This window comes from Meriones unguiculatus, chromosome 14 (genome assembly GCF_030254825.1).
Source record: "Meriones unguiculatus strain TT.TT164.6M chromosome 14, Bangor_MerUng_6.1, whole genome shotgun sequence".
In the NCBI taxonomy this organism is placed as follows: domain Eukaryota; kingdom Metazoa; phylum Chordata; class Mammalia; order Rodentia; family Muridae; genus Meriones; species Meriones unguiculatus.
The window spans coordinates 56,045,721-56,061,695 of record NC_083361.1 but is presented as its reverse complement, the minus strand read 5'-3'; the positions used below and the strand labels follow the sequence as shown (position 1 = coordinate 56,061,695).

General features: G+C 43.4%; 1 protein-coding gene across 4 annotated transcripts in view; it reads left to right on the top strand.

Moving 5' to 3' along the window:
- The window catches only part of Lrrc28 (leucine rich repeat containing 28), a 121,143-nt gene that overhangs the window by 89,591 nt on the left and 15,577 nt on the right, over window positions 1–15,975 (top strand). For all 4 annotated transcript variants that reach the window (XM_060367314.1, XM_060367315.1, XM_060367313.1 and 1 more), the window contains 2 exons: window positions 2,486–2,588; window positions 14,951–15,126. In XM_060367314.1, coding sequence (XP_060223297.1) covers window positions 2,486–2,588; window positions 14,951–15,126 — 279 coding nt within the window. The remainder of the gene's footprint in view (window positions 1–2,485; window positions 2,589–14,950; window positions 15,127–15,975) is intronic.

Below are 15,975 nucleotides of genomic sequence, written 5' to 3'. Positions count from 1 at the left end.
CATAATTAGCAAAACTTTTAAAAATATGCCATCAGTTTTTTCCTGTGGGTGAGGGGACGCCTCCTCACAGTGTGAGTGGACTTGAGACTGGCGTACTGTGAAGAAACGTGGGCAATGACTGAGTCTGACCTAGCAGGCCCTCTCCTCGGAGCTTAGGCTGGAAACATGTCCAGCCAACTGAGATGTATGTCTGCGAGGGTCAGGGTACATGCCTGCTTCCCAGACGCCAGGTCTCCAAGTGCTGATCTCTCAATAGTCGCAGACATGCCTGCTTCATGGATAGGGTTTCTTCAGGAAGAGGAAGTAGGGTGCCTTGGAGTTAACTCCAGAGCTTTGGCAGAGAAATTGTGAGCCGCGCCTACAGTATGTTATGATGCCAGGATGGCTTGAAATGGTCAGAAAAGAATGAGGACTTGTTAAAAGAACTCAGAGCAAGCACACAATCATTCCTAATTGCCAAGACTGAAGCATTTGTATAACAGGGCAATTTAATGGTGGTGTTGTGCTTTTATTCTTTATAATAGAGAAGTCTATGACTCTATACTCATGTAAAAATATTTTTAAAGGATGACTCTTCCTTACAGAAGAATTCCAGTTAGTAAATGTGGCCAGAAAAAAAGAATGCTAGGAAAATTGCATTCATAACTATGTGATGTTTGCAAACAAGATCCATGCTAAAATTATGGGCAATGCTAAAAATTATTAGGCAAAATTTTGTGGAATATTTTAAGAAAAAATAGGGTATTTGTATAGGCTCACAGCTGGAATCATGGAAGGCTTGACCTGGAGCTTGAGAGTGCTTCTTCAGAGTTGATGTGAGGATATGGCTTTCCTCATTTCCTCACTTAGAGCCCTTTTCACTTTTTGCTGTCTTCATTGCCTTGCTTCCTCTGAATAGCATGTGGCTTCTGCCCCATCCAGCAGCTGCAGAAGAGCTACACCTTCCCATATGTACCTGGTTCCGAGGTCTCTAAAGGCCCATAGCCACTCTGTACTATGCATCCTCACCACCTCCCTCCAGTCTCTCAGCCTGGAGAAGATGAGGCATGGAGAACATTGAAGTATGTAATGCTTATCGAGAACAAGTATTCGGTGACAACTTCAAAGCCAAATAGGCCATCATAGTGGGTACAGGGACCCTTGCTGTATAGAAGGGACATTGGGACAACTCCAGATACAGTGAGGGCAAGTAGAGATCTGGACAATCAAGTAACAGGATAAATGTCAGTAGGGTAAGCGTCAGTGCATGGGACACTACTAAGGTAAAGGGGATAGTGACCTAACAGTGTTCTTCCTGACAGTGGGCCAGCCTTATCAGAAATCCCCTGGGAGATGAGGGAACAGGAGCTTGAGAAAGACCAGACATGAAGGGATAGTTCTTGCTAAACTGACTGAGCAGGGCTCATCATTAAAACTGGATTTTACAAGGCAGTATACAGAGGACCTAACAGAAGGTTCAAGAGATTGACTAAAGCTCAGCCAAGCAAAGAGTCTTTGTCAGAGCAGAAGGGGCTGGGGCAGTGACTTCGTAGGTGAAATGCTTGCTCTACAACCTGGGGACCTGCGTGCAGATTCCCAACACTCACATAGAAAGCAAGGCATGATGGTATATGCAAATCTACAGTCTGAGTGCTGGGGGAGACTGAGACCAGGGCATCTCTAGAGCTCATTGGCCAGCCAGTGTAGCCCAGTTGATGAGTACCAGGGTCTGTTCAGATGTCAGACACCTCTGGCGGGGACACACACACTGGCTAAAAGCACTGGCTGCTCTTTCAGAGGTTGCAGGTTCAATTCTCAGCACCCACATGATGAGTCGGAAACATCACGACTCCGGTGGGATCCAGTACCCTCTTCTTGCTTCTGCAATCACTGCACAGGTAGCACACAGATCTATGCACTCAGGAACACACACATACACATGAAAGTAAAATCAAGGCATTGGTTGGTTGGGTTTTTTTAGTTTTACAGACAGTGTTTCTCTGTGTAACCATGGCTGTCCTGGAACTCTAGGCTGGCCTTGAACTCACAGAGATCTAGCTGCCCAGCATGAAATCAAGTTTTAAAGGAGTGGGGACAAAATAGCTCTCTTTAGGCTGACCTGTCACTTTACTTTGCATAACATTTTCTGTGGATCAGAAGGGGAAATGATGTCCCTGTTACAAGATAATTGAAATTGTCTATAATATGTCAAAGAAGGGCTGTTGTTTTTTTATGAGGAGAAATTAAATATTCTGTTGCTGATAATTTCATCTTCCAGTTTAAAAATAAAAGTTTAGGTTCAGTAAGTTTCTACACCATGTTTCCCGACCCAAAAGCCAGTGTTAAAACTGCCATAATTTTACATTCGGAACTAAGTGTTCATTTTTTTTTTTTTATTCCAAAATAGAAATTTGGGGTTATCTCTGATGTTCTGCATTGCGTTTTGCATTTCATATTGTAACAGCTCGTTCCTGAAGGAATTACAGCACTGTTCTCTCTAACCCAGATTTAGGTCGTTCTCGAGAACTGCAGTATGTTTACGTGGATAACAACATCCAGCTGAAAGGCCTGCCATCGTACCTCTACAACAAGGTCGTTGGGTGCAGTGGGTAAGGCTGGCTTCACGGCTTGGATTTAAAAATGGATGAACTAGTCTTGATAAGTCTACTGAATTTTTTGTCTTTGGCCTTAGTATGGTAAACCAAATATCTCTCTGAACTAAGACTAGTAGGCAAACAATTTGGAGTATTGTCTGTTGAGTTCAGGTCGTGAAATGTGCAGTGAGTGAGTGATTACTTTCTAGTCCAAAGAAAAGTGGGAGTGCCTGTATTTTATCTTTTCTTTTTTGCTATAGAAATAGCACCTCTCCTGTCTTTATCGACAAAATGGTGTATAGTTAAGTCTAGAGCAGGAAGATTTCATGTATGTCTACATTGTCACATTGCTGTTATCAACCCTAGAGAGTAGAGGAGCTGGCATTAAGTTAAATGATTTTCTTCCTTGGAACGTGATTGCAAAGACCATTTGCTATAGTATCTGCCTTTTATTTAGATTTTGCCAATTGTGTATAGAATTCAGCAGCAGACATAGTCTCTTCTTACTTGACTCATGAGTCAAGCAACCAAGCAGATGTTTCAGTCAGAGCGACAATAAAAGCGACAAAGCTTCTCACGGGCTTTCAGGAAGGCAGCCTCAGCCTCCCTTTAACAGGACGCCACAAACACCTGAAATGAAGTGTTTCAAGTGGTGTGAGATGAAAGAAACGCCACACTCCCAGCCTACTTGCCCCACTTCAGCAGCCAAAGGAGCACCTTTGAGATGACGTAACCAACACGCCTGTCTCCTCCTCTCACTCCCAGCAAGCCTGACACACTCCATGTAGCTCAGCGAGAAGATAGGCGACAATACTGAACATAGAGGACAGCTGTTTCTGTGTTGGCCGGGCTCCAGGGAATGGGTAGTAAGTGCCGATTGCTCCAGAGAGAGCCATCCGAGGAATCGTGCCTTTCCCTTAGGAAGAGGGCACATTTGTTCTCATGGGAGCCTTGATGATCTCGGCCCTCCAGGCTGATGAAATCCAAAACCTTCCTGAAGCAGGCACAATAGATTGTGTTACATGTTTTAGCCTAGTGGCTTTTCTACAGCTGACACTGTCGCATATGTGACAGAGCAGAGTCATATTCTGGTGAATTCTTAAAGGGTTTCCCTATAGCCTGATTCTTCACGTGGTGAGCACAATGATTAGTCGTTAATACAGAAAGATGTAAGCAAGATCCATTGCTGTCCCTCATGGGCTGCACCGAAAGGTCGGGTCAGCCCCTACCACAGTAGGTGAGAGCTGTTGTTCAGACATGGGTATTGCTACTGCCAGAACGTTCTGTTTGCACTGAGTAAAGAAAGTTTTTCATGTTTGAATTTGTGCCAGCAGCAATGACAGTGGATTTTAGGAGAACGCCAGACCGTTGAAGAAATAAATAGGAAAAAGACAAACGAAGTATTAGTTAGTAGTCTGTGTTTTCTTCATATTGTTATGAGCCGCATAGGAACAGGACGTATGTAATGCCTCGTCTTATAATATTAATGTTGGGACATGTGTGGTCCAGCTTACAGTCTGTTGGTTTAACACAAAACTTGGAGCGTTCTGGTCATTAGATTCCTAAGCCATTTATCCTTTGGAGGTCATTTAGCCTAATTTATGCCTGTAAAATGATACTTCTTTGTGTAATTTTTAAATGGTAAAACATTCTCAGAATTCTAGGGGGTGCTGAAGAGAGGTTCTACTTTTTTCCTCTTTCTTCTACCTATAGAATAAAACAAGCCAAGGCCCCCATTTCTAGTCAGGTCCTGGTACTTCCTGCCTTTCTGTAGGAGAGGAGAGGAAAGACACAGAGAAGGTCCTGATGGAAAGAAAGGTGTGTGTGCCTGTGAGGTCTAGCAAGGGACATTGTTTGAACAGGAATTTAGGTTCTCTGTTCATTCGTTGTGTGTTTAGGGAGCAATTTCCCTGTTTGGTCACTGCAGAGCAAACACTGTGACGAGCAAAGTGACTCAGTGTCAGCCTTCATGACCCTCATGCGGCTGGGCATCAGGGAATGACTGTTATGGAAGGGACTTATGGAAGGGACTTGTACAAGATGCTGTATGAACTGACACACAGGCTCTGTTCACTTGGTTCTTCACTCTCGCACATGTTTCCAGCTGCCTTGTGGGCCCAGATACAAAAGCACAACAGCTCTGCCCAGCTGACGCATCCCGCCAACCAGAGCACAAACAAAGTAGAATGACACAACCTTAGGGACCGGTAGAGCTTCACATAGGAATCTGATCTATGATACATGTATGTAGTACATGTATGTATATATGTAGAAACACTGCCTTAGGTATTTTGTTGATAGTACTTTGCTTATGTTGTACCTACACATACATACACACACACACACACATACAAAAAAATAAGTCACAACTCTGGAGGAGGTTAGAGAATAGAGTATAAAATATACAAAGAGACAGAAATATAAACAAAAAATATTCACAGAGTTCAGAAGTCTCATGAAATTCACTTTGCTATTTATAGAAATGTGAACAAAATTAGCCACTCCTCATTGTATGTTTATTTGTTGTTAAATAGTGAGCACTAACAAGCTCGTCAGCACTGGGTAGAAGTTACTAGATAAACAAAGACTTTAAGTGCCTATTCTGGCAGAAGTAACAATACAAGTAGTAAGTACCCCGAGAAAGAATGATTGACACCTACAGCACTCACTCACTGCAGCGGCCCAGCTCTGAGTCACACGTTAAATCCTGTTGATTACAAAGCTCAGCCATCCTCACAGGAAGGAGCTTCCTTGAGAAGCCTCGCCAGGAGGGAAGGGCCCTGGAGAGCCAAGTAGAGGCCAGCTGGTGACCACAGCGTCATTGTGTTCATGCTCTTTGCCACCTTCAGCAGTGCTGGTTTCTCTGGGGTTGTCTGTGTCTTACCGCAGGAGTAAATGCCTTGAGTTCTTTCACATCATGCCCGGAGAGAGGATTCTAGTCCACGTTAGGGTTTTAGAGGGTGGCATGTGGTACATTGGCGTGTGCGAGAGCACTCCGTGTTAACAGCGGTTCACATGAGGTAGTTCCTTAGAAACCTGGTATGTGAGAAAAAGAAAACAAGCGCCTGTACGTGGACATTTCCATGGATCTGGGAGCAGTCTCACGGTAATAGAATTTGTTCAACGGAGTTGAATCAGTGGACTCAAAATTTCTTAGCTAACAGACCAGTTTTAGGTTTTTTATTTCCAGTCAGCGGAAGCTGTTTATTAATATATCAGGAATAGACTTACTGAGCTATAATTTATCATTTATCTTGAATTAGCATACAAGAAATTATGTTTCAAGGCTAATTTATTTTTGTCTGTCCTCTTCCCTTCATGCCCAGTAGCTCTTTTCTACTCTCACTTTACATGTGCTCCTCCACAGCTCCTTTCCTTGTCCAGTAGTGTCCAGTTCGCTCTCTATACCCACATGGACACACACACACACACACACAAACATGGAAAGCTAGGATCTACATGTGAGACAATGTGCAATAGCTATCTTTTTGAGTCTGGGTTCCTTAGGTTAATACAATTTCCAGATCCTCCATTTTCTGAAAATTTCATAATTTTCATTATCCATTTCTCTGTTGTTAGGATGTAGGCTGCCTTCCAGCTGTTTTGACTGGAACAGCAATAAGCATGGGTGTGCATGTGTCTCTGGTAGGGTTTAGTCTTTGGGCTCTGTACCCTGGAGTGTTATAGCTGAGTCATGTGTCATTTCTGTTTAAGCTTTTGAGAACTCATGGTACTTACTTGTATAATGGCTGTGCTGGTGTTACTCCCACTAGTGGTGAATAAAAACTCTTTGCACACACCCTCATCAGCATTTGCTGTCATTTGTTTTCTTGATGGTGGACTGGGGTGAAATAGAATCTCAGTTTTAATTTGCATTTTGCTGATGGCAAAGGATGTTATGTGCTTTTTAAAATATTTACTGACCTGGGGGTTGGACACACAAACACACACACACACACACACACACACACAATTGTCTCTTCGGTCATTATTTTTGAGACATTACCTTATAGCTCTGGCTGGGTTGGAATTTGACATGTATCACAGACTAGTATTGAGCTCATGAAGATCAGCTTGCTTCTACTTCTTGAGCTTAAAGGCGTGGACCACCACACCCAGCTAACCCATTTAGTGGTTGGCAGTTCTGTGGGGATGGGGTTATATTTAATTTTTACAGTTCCTTATATATACCCTGGAAATTAACTCCCTGTTAAGTAAGCTAGCTGAGACTCTTGCTCTGTAGGCCGAGTGTCCTGCTGATAGCTCCCTTTATTCACACACCATTTTTAAGTAAGGGCTCCCTACACTCAAAACTATATTGAATATCCAAATGACACCTCCTTGAGGCAGGCCCAGAGTAGCTCAACTGCATCTGAGAAAAGTGTTACTTGAGCTGTCATCACTCAAGACAAAGTTTGCATTTTGAATCCAACAAAGTAAATTACTTGGTGAAACAAAATACCAGTGTTTCCCTTCAGCATTAGAAGGATATAACGAAACCTAGAGCTTCTGCAAGCTATGTGTTAATGTCTAGGATGCAGCTCAGAATTTTGTGGCATGTAAAGAGTGGAGGAATTTGGCCCGTTCTCAACAACAAAAATGAAAAGATGGTTTCTGCTACAAAGGAGGGTAAGTCTGTAGCATGACTCCAGGATGGCAGGTGGATGCTGTGGACAGTTTCAGAAGGATGAAAGAATAATGAATTGGATACCTTAGCAAGAGAACTTAAAACTTCATTTAAAACATGTGTGTGTGTTCGTGCACATGTGTATGTGTGCATATGCACACACACAGATACATAGACAGACAGACACACACATGCACACACACGCAGTGGCTACTTAGGCTCCATGGCATCCCTGTGGGCAGAAGACAACTCTGGTGTCAGTCCTCGCCTCCCACTGTGTTTGAAGCAAGTTGTCTTCTGCTGCTCCGGATGCCAGGCTGGCCAGCCCACAGCTCCTGAGTGCTCTTCTGTCTCCACCTCTTGTCTTGCTGTAAGAACACTGAGATCACAGGCATGCAGCTACTTCACCGAACTCTTCTCCATCTGTTCTGAGGATTCAAACACAGGTTCTCTTGATTGCACAGCCGTCTTTCCCACCCTAACTTCATTTTTTGACATACTGTTTGTTGGAATAATGAAAGTGAAAATGGATATGAATTAATTTGCTTCATCATGTATTTTGGGACAAATATGTAGCAAGATCTCAGTGGCAAGGTGACATTGTTATTCAGTTAACCTGTTTTAACTAAATGATATGTGACAGCTATGGCGATACTGAATTAAAGGGAAGTTGTCTAATTATTATTGTAATTATCTAAACCAGGGATACTAACATTTAAAATTTTAATAAGTTACTTAATGGTTCAGTGTACATATATTTTTCTAACCTCCTAAGCATTTAGTCTAAAAAGTTTTAAACTGTTTTAATTATAAATCAGAACTTCCAGTGTTTAATAATTGCTGGATAATAATTGGGCTTGTTGTGAACGGAAGCATTTTGTGTCTTCCATTCCTTCCTGTTGACAGTTTGCTTCATTGTTCCTTCCTTTTTTTTTTTTTTTTGAGACAAGGTGTTGTAGTAAAATGTAAAGGAGTGCTGGGTTATATAAAGTTTATTATTAGCCCTATCAGTATCACGGCAGTCACAGACACCTGTTAGATTTTAGAATTGTCATATTTACCTTGGGCTGGGCAGATATTCCTACCTATGCTGTCTGAATCTCCTCACCATCCATCTTCCAGCCCCCAGCCATCCTCCTTAACCATCCTCTCTTCCATCCATAATCTTATAAATACTTGTTTTTATTCTTCATCTGGGCCTTTTCACATCATTATTGGAGTCCTTCCTCCCAGCCCGATGTGTTTTCTTCTCTAGGCTTACCCATCGTGACATCCTCCTTCTTCCTCTCTTCCTGTCCCTCTATGTCCTGTGACTCTCTCCAAATCTCAGGAACCTTAGCCATGCCTATCTCATTCTGCCCTGCCCAGGTATAGGTTGTTTAATGAGCCAATCAGATATAATGGCTACGCAGGTTTATAAAATGAGCATAGGTGTAGCCAGATCTTGAGGGCCAGCATTAGCACAACCCTCAACAGTAGGGTTTTTCTGTATGCCCTCCCTGGCTGTCTTAGAACTCACTGTGTAGACAGGCTGGCTGCCTCTGCCTCTGGAGTGCTGGGATTAAAGGTGTGGGCCACCACCATCTGATGTCACTTCCTTTTTTAGATGTGTAATGCTCCCTTTTCAATGTGGTGCCTTTCAGCCTCTTTCATGTACCAGACTCCGGCCAGTTGGAACTGTGGTTAATCCCTTGTGCTCTTGCAGTAAATGGCTATGTCCCAGTTCATGTGTTCATCTTCCTTTGACTGTCAAGCTCTAATCTTACTCTGAAGCAGTAATTAATAATGTTAATAATTAATAATAAAAAGAAAGCTTACATGTGGGTTAGCATTTGCTGTGTTTCAGACAGTTTGCTTTTGGTTCAGTTGTGTTATTGCACAAAATCTTCCCAGCATGCCTTGTGAATTAGCCCTACCTTAGAAATGAATAAATTGGAGGATGAAGGAAGTAGGCTGAGAATCCTGGCAGCAGCCATCTCATCATCCAGTCTCAGCCTGTGCAGTGGCCACACCTCCTCCTCCTCCTCCTCTCTCTCTCTTTTGCCTGGGCTCTCACCTATGTGGGCTGGGATTCTTCTGCTGACTCCTCCAGAGTCAAGTCCTATGGAAGCAGCTCAGGGAAGGTGGGTGACAGAATGGCTGACTCAGTCCTTATGTCCTCACAGCACCTCGCTGCAGCTAGCTGTTGAGGGTGAATCACAGAAGGCATGTAATGGATGGATCTTAAAATTTGATCCTTACATATAGTGGTGAAGAGCAGGGGTGTCTGCCGAAAAAATTATCAAAGAAAAACTAAACTTTCTATGAAACCAGGGTAGGCTTGTTTAGTGCAAGCCTCTTCAGTTCAATCTGTCATTGTAATTACAAGGGACAGTAAGAGCCTTAGGAAAAGCCTAGCTGTCAGTGCCCTACCCTTTTGTTTTTAATGGATTTGGCTTTGTCCTTGCAGAAACACTCAGGATCAGGCTGGGAAGCAGCAGCCGTTCTAGCAGCGGGGCTGTGAAGTAAATATCCATGAATGATGTACTGTAATCCCAGCATTCAGGAGGCCAAGGCAGGGGAGGATCATAAACTGGAAGCCAACTCTTTAATATGCTTTTTAACCCATATTTGTATTGTTTTATATTTTTGCTCAGGGTTCTCATTCCTCAGTGTGGATATAAAGTTTGGAAACATACCCTTCAAGCTATGACTCAAATCAGTCCTGCAAAATAAAAGATAAAGTTTAGAAATAGGAATATTATCTTACTACAGGGTTCAGTTCCCACAGTCTTGGAGGCTGGCAAGTCCAGGATCTGTAGGGAAGGGCAGAAGTCTATGGAGAAGCTCTGCCTCTGTCCTCTTGGCCTTCACTGAGCACATGAGGCTCACTTAGTTAGGTTCCAGGGGGTGAGGTGCTTTACTCACCGTCTACTATTATAAATGTTAATCCTGTTTAAAAATACCTTCACAAGGACATCTTAGCCTGGTGTTTGACTCAATACCTGGGCATCATGCCCTTGCCGAGTTGCCATAAAAAATACGATGTTTGCCAAAATTCCACTTGACAGATGGCTGTTATTTTCCCAAGTCGCCGTTTCCTTACATACAACATCATCCTCTTCCTGTTGGGTTACCACACACAACACTGTAGCGCTCAGTCCTCTGAACCTAACTCCTCACCCCAAGAACTGTGGACCCCAGAGAGTTGCAGAGTTTTCTGTAGTGTTCCTTAAATTCTAGAGGGGAGTACCTGCCTTCTGCTCTTGTGTCTTCCAAATGCCAGAATGAGGGGTTTGGTTTGGTTTGGGATCTTCTTTGATGACAAAATACCTGAGTAGAAGTAACTTCTGCCTGAGTAGAAGGAAGGAAATGTTAGTTTTGGCTTGCACTTTGAGGGTACACAGTCTGTCAGTGTAGGGAAGCCAAGGCGGCAGGAAGATGAGACAGGAAGCAGGGTGGTTGGCTTGCTCCCTCCTCGTCATAGTCTTTAGCCCTAGCCCAAAGGATGGTGCTTCCACATGTAAGGGAGGGTCTTCCCACCTCAGCCTGATCTAGAAATGCCCTCACACACACACCCAGAGGTTTGTCTCTTCAGTGATTTTAGATCCTGGCAGTATTACCCATCACAGCTGTTTTTTATAGTTAACAAGCCTTTTCACAGGTTCTTATTCTCAAGAGTTTTCCCTGTTCAGTCACAGGTGGAGTTTGTTGTTTGTTTGTTTGTTTGTTTGTTTGGCTTTTAGTTTTTATTTTTCTGACTCCTTGCTGGACCCTCATAGGTACCTTCTGGCAGCTTGCAGTCTCTAACAGCTGTCTCAGTGTGTAACCTTAGACAGGTTGAAATGAGGTTTCAGTCCTTAAGCCACTACTTTGTATTCCTACTTACTGTGAAGGAAGAGAAAAGCAACATATCTAATTCTAAAGTCAAACAGAGCAGTAAACGGGGTGGGGGGTGTCTTTATCTGATAAAATGGATCTTTAAAAACCAACTGTCAATAATATTGAATGAACTGAATCCCAGGAAAGTTTGGGAGTTTTTCAGATAAAACTAGTACAAAGTTCAAGGTGAAGAATAAGCAACTGAGAGCTTGAGCAAGAAAAAGAATTTTAAAAGGATCCTACAGGCAGACAGAGCAGCTAACAGAATCCTCTGTTAAGCAGGGCAATGAGACTCACATAGGACTGTCAGTGATTAAACAGATGCAGTGCTAAAATGGACGGGAAAAGCCTCAAGCAAATTCAAAAGTGTGTGTTTGGGAACTGAATATGGTGAAGATGGCATTCTAGTTCAGAGATGACATTTATTTTATTTGGTAATGCTGCAGTTTGTTCTGTTTTCTATCACAAATAAAAGAGAAGAAACAGCACTTCCGTGCAAAGTGATGTAATAAGTAATGAGAAGAAGCTTTAGGACAACCCTCCTAACAGAATCAGAAGAGTTAGAGGCTGTGAAGGGAATGTGGGCACTTGTAACAGCAGCAGAAGACTGCGGAGTGGGGAAAGGTACCATCTCTAAACTTATGAGATGGAAATACCTCATTATGTGTGAAAAGGATTCGCCAATATGAAAGTTTCTAAGAATTGATTTTTTTTTAATTCAATTGAACATTAAGCAAAAAGTGGGAATGGTAGGTCTCAGAAGAGGAAATGCGAATGACCAGACCAGTAAACATCCCCAAAGGTGATAAACTCAGAAACTATGCTGTCGATTTTCGTCAACCAGATCTGCCAGACTAAAGTGATTGATAACTCAGTTGTGATTATACAAGCAAGTACCGTCTCACAGTCTTTGGATACAACAATTTACAACCTCTCAGTATTTACATCTTTGTTTCTGTGGCTAGTAGTTTCCGCTTGGGGCATACTGTCTTCAGTAATGAAAATTTCTGTACATGAGGACTTGTTACATTTATTGTGGTGTCATGTGATAGGAGGGAAACTAAAAAAAACTGAGACGAACATAGACTGTTCCAGTCACACTTTGGACTATTACATTGCTATTTAAAAGATTTCTCTAGTTCTCGATGGCCCATGTGATTATGTAAACAACAGAACATTATAGAGTTGTGTGATCTCATTTGATTGAGGGGACAGACTGAAAGAAAGGGTCTATCTCATGAGAATAGAGAGAATAAACTGAAAAACACCAAAACAGCATCAGGACTAAGAGAGTGGAGGCAGGGTTTGAAGATAGAAACCTAGAAAAAAAATCATTCACTTTTTCTCCATTTTTTTTTTTATTGCTTAACTCGTGGCACTAAGTTATCTTATTTTTACAATATAAAATTTACAATTTTAGATTGTTTTGAAGTAACCTTTTACAAAGGACTCCTGGCTAAAATACCAGAGCTCATATGATCAGATGTACAAAACCAGCTCTTTTGAAAGAGAAATCACTAAATGGAATTAGCCCAGTACATCTCATGTTTTCCTGCCTCTGAAATGTAATGACACTTCTCCTTAAAAGAGATCAGAGCCCCAAATTACCAGTAGAGTCTATGAATTATTTGCCTTTACAACTTGCAGAGAAGGCCACTAGCTTCTTACCCAACTAGCCATTCCTCCTCTTATCCTCTTTGTGCAGGCCCTCATGACTCCCTCAGTCCTGTTTCCTCCTGAGTCTGTAGCTGTCTTTCCCTCTTTGTAATCAGCCTCTTCTCTGTCTGTGTCACCAGGCAGTTTGGAAAGAAAGAGACATCCAATAGTCTTTACCATGAATTGAAACCTCTGAGGTCAGCTAATATCCCTGGCCCACCCTCCTTCAACCTGGGCCCCTTTTTCCAGCCTCTGAAATGCATGCACAGCTTTAGTCTTCAGGCTCGAACACTGCTCATTAGCCACTCTTGATTCTCTGTGGCATTCTAGTCTGTCAGCCTTCATTCCCATTGAAAAGCGAAGCCCTCTGAAACATTCCCTCTCAAGGCCCCATGGACAGATTCATTCACCACCTCCTCGGCCACCCCACCCCACCCCACCCCTGCCTCACATGGATTACAGTGTAACTCCTATGGAACTGTTTTTCAGTGGGATGAAGGAAGGGACACAGAAATAAACTTTAATTTTTTAAGCTTTACTTATTTTTACATAAATGAGTGCTCTATCTGCATGTGCACCCGCATGCCAAAAGAAGACATCACATCCCCTCAGAGCCATCTCTTCAGCCCCAGGAATGAACTTTTAATGAACAAAGGAACCCAGGGCTTCTGTCTTTGAGTCCTGTGCCCAATGTGTCCTTGCCTTTTCTAGCCAAAGTCAAAAATATTATCTTATTAGTTGTTGTAGTTTGTTTTTCTATTGCAGTGATAAAACACTTACCAAAAGCAACTTGGGGAGAAAAGGATTTGTCTCCCAGTTGAATTTCATCTCTGAGGACCGCTGCTCACTGGCTTGCTCACTGGCTCGATCACTGGCTCCTACTCAGCTAACCCTCACACAGCCCAGGACCATCTGCCTAGTTACAGAGCTGTCTACAGTGGGTTAGCCCCTCCCACGTCAGTCATTACTTAAGACAGTGTCTTGCAGACCTGGCCACAGGCCAGTCTGATCTGGCTGTTCTTCAGTTGAGTTCCTTCAGATGACAAGTTCCTTTCAGCTGACAAGTTGACAGCTGAAACTAACTGGGACAGTAGCACTCAGAACTGCCTTTGTGGATACCTTTACCTTTGGAGAAGAAAGGAATTTAGGCTTTCAGGTACCCAGTGGCCTCAAAGTTAAGGGTATGGTTAGAGCAACCCCACAGCAAAAGAGCAGAAAATAGAGCATGGCTTTGCCTGTTCAGGGGCTGGAAAAGGGGACCTAGGTTGTGGAAGGGTGGGCCATGAGTTAAAACCATAAACTTAAGTTAACATTCCTAGCCCATGTGTTTTCTTCACATATATGTGGAAAGAACCACTAAAGTTACTGTCTGCCACTTTAAATGCGTATCTGTGTGCTTAGCTTTTTCTAGGAATGTTAAATTAGAGTATTGTAACTCAACAGAGTACAAGGTACCAGAGTACAAGAGTACCTTGGGGTATGGTGGTATATACCACAGCATATACGTGGAGGTCAGAGGACATCTTTGAGATGGAGTCAGTCTTGTTCACTGCTTCATAGCCATGCTGGCTGGGCTGCAGTCTTCTGGCGCATCTCCTGTCCCCATCTTCCATGTCTCCATAGGGACACACTTGGATTACAGATGTCTGTTTCTGTCTGGCTTTTCTGTGCAAGCTGGGCATTCAAACTCAGGCAGTGAGGCTTGCGTGTACAGCAAGCGCTTTACCTGCTTAGACATCTTACCAGCTCTTTTTCTACTTTTGAAAGTTAAGCCCAGTATAATAGTGCGAGCCTGTAACTGCAGCATTTAGGAGGCAGAAGCAGGAGGATCTCTGCAAGTTCAAGGCCAGCCTCATCTATGTAGTGAATTCTCTGTACAGTGAGACACCATCTCAGGAAAATGTAATTAATTTGGAAGCTTCCAGCAACATAAACTTGGAGAAAGTACTTGAGTAGAGGAAAGCAGAGCTTGCCCAGCAAGCTTTGCAGAGCCCCTGAAGGAGGGCTGCCGCAGAGGTGGCCTCACAGGAGGTCATGCAGCTGCACTCCGGCTGCTTCTGTGTCTTTCGCCAGAATTGAGTGAGGAGCCTGGGTCAGTATCAGCTCACTTTGAAGGGTAGCCGGCAGCTCAGCCACGAGGAATTGTTGTGTATACACTGTGATTGCCTTGTGACATGGCCCGCAGCCCTAGCTCATGGCTGATGCCACTGTGCTGTGTCTTTATGCTCTGCAGCTGTGGCATCCCCATCCAAGTGTCTGAGGTGAGGCTGCAGACCTTCTCCTCTGGGCAGCTGACCGTCTTCCTGCCGGCCGAGGTGAAGGCCATCGGCACGGAGAACGATCGTGTCCTGCCTCTGCAAGAACAGGCCATGCGGTGTCTCTACCACACCTACCACAGGCTCTGGAAAGGTACGTGCGTGGGCCTCTCTTCCGTCCTCATTGGGAAACAGGTTCTATCTTTTTTTTTTTTTTTTTCATGACAGCATACACATTTCACACTGAACTTACCCATCTTAACTAAGAATAGTTCTCTGCTGTTGAATTTGTTAGTGATCTTCCTGTCTCAGCCTCCTGTGAAGCTTGTCCTGTGGCCATGTGCACTCTGCATGGCTGGGCTTTTCTTTTAGAAGTTTTAATATTTTTAACACTGGTTCCTTTGCCATCCTTGCAGACACACAGAAGCATTCATTAAAATGTGGTTTCCATTGCAAAGGACAGCAGTTCCCAGAGAAACTCTAAGTTAGAAAAACTGGTGTGTGGGAAAAATGTGTTTTGTTGAAGTGAAAGGGTGACAGTAGGAAAGCCAAGCTGAATGTCTCCTGCAGAAGAGCTGGATTTTGCCTTTCTGTTTCCTAAGTGTCCAGCAAATGCAAGAAGAAGAAATATCAAAAGCCTTTGGCAACATGAGCAAGCAGGCCAATGCAACGGCCTCTACCTCCCTCCGGAGTGCTGGGATTAAAGGCATGTGCCATCACACCTGGCTATGTCAAATGTTTTTAAAGCTAAATGCTTTATCTTTTTTAATTTAATTTTTTATTTATTACAATTTATTCACTTTGTATCCCAGCTATAGGCCCATCCCTCATCCCCTTTCAATCCTGCCCTCCCTCCCTCCTTCATCTCTGCCCATGCCCCTCTCACGGTGCACTGATAGGGGAGGTCCTCTTCCCTTTCCATCTGACCCTAGCCTATCAGGTCTCATCTGGACTGGCTTCATTGTCTTCCTCCGTGGCCTGATAAGTCTGCCCCCTTACCAGG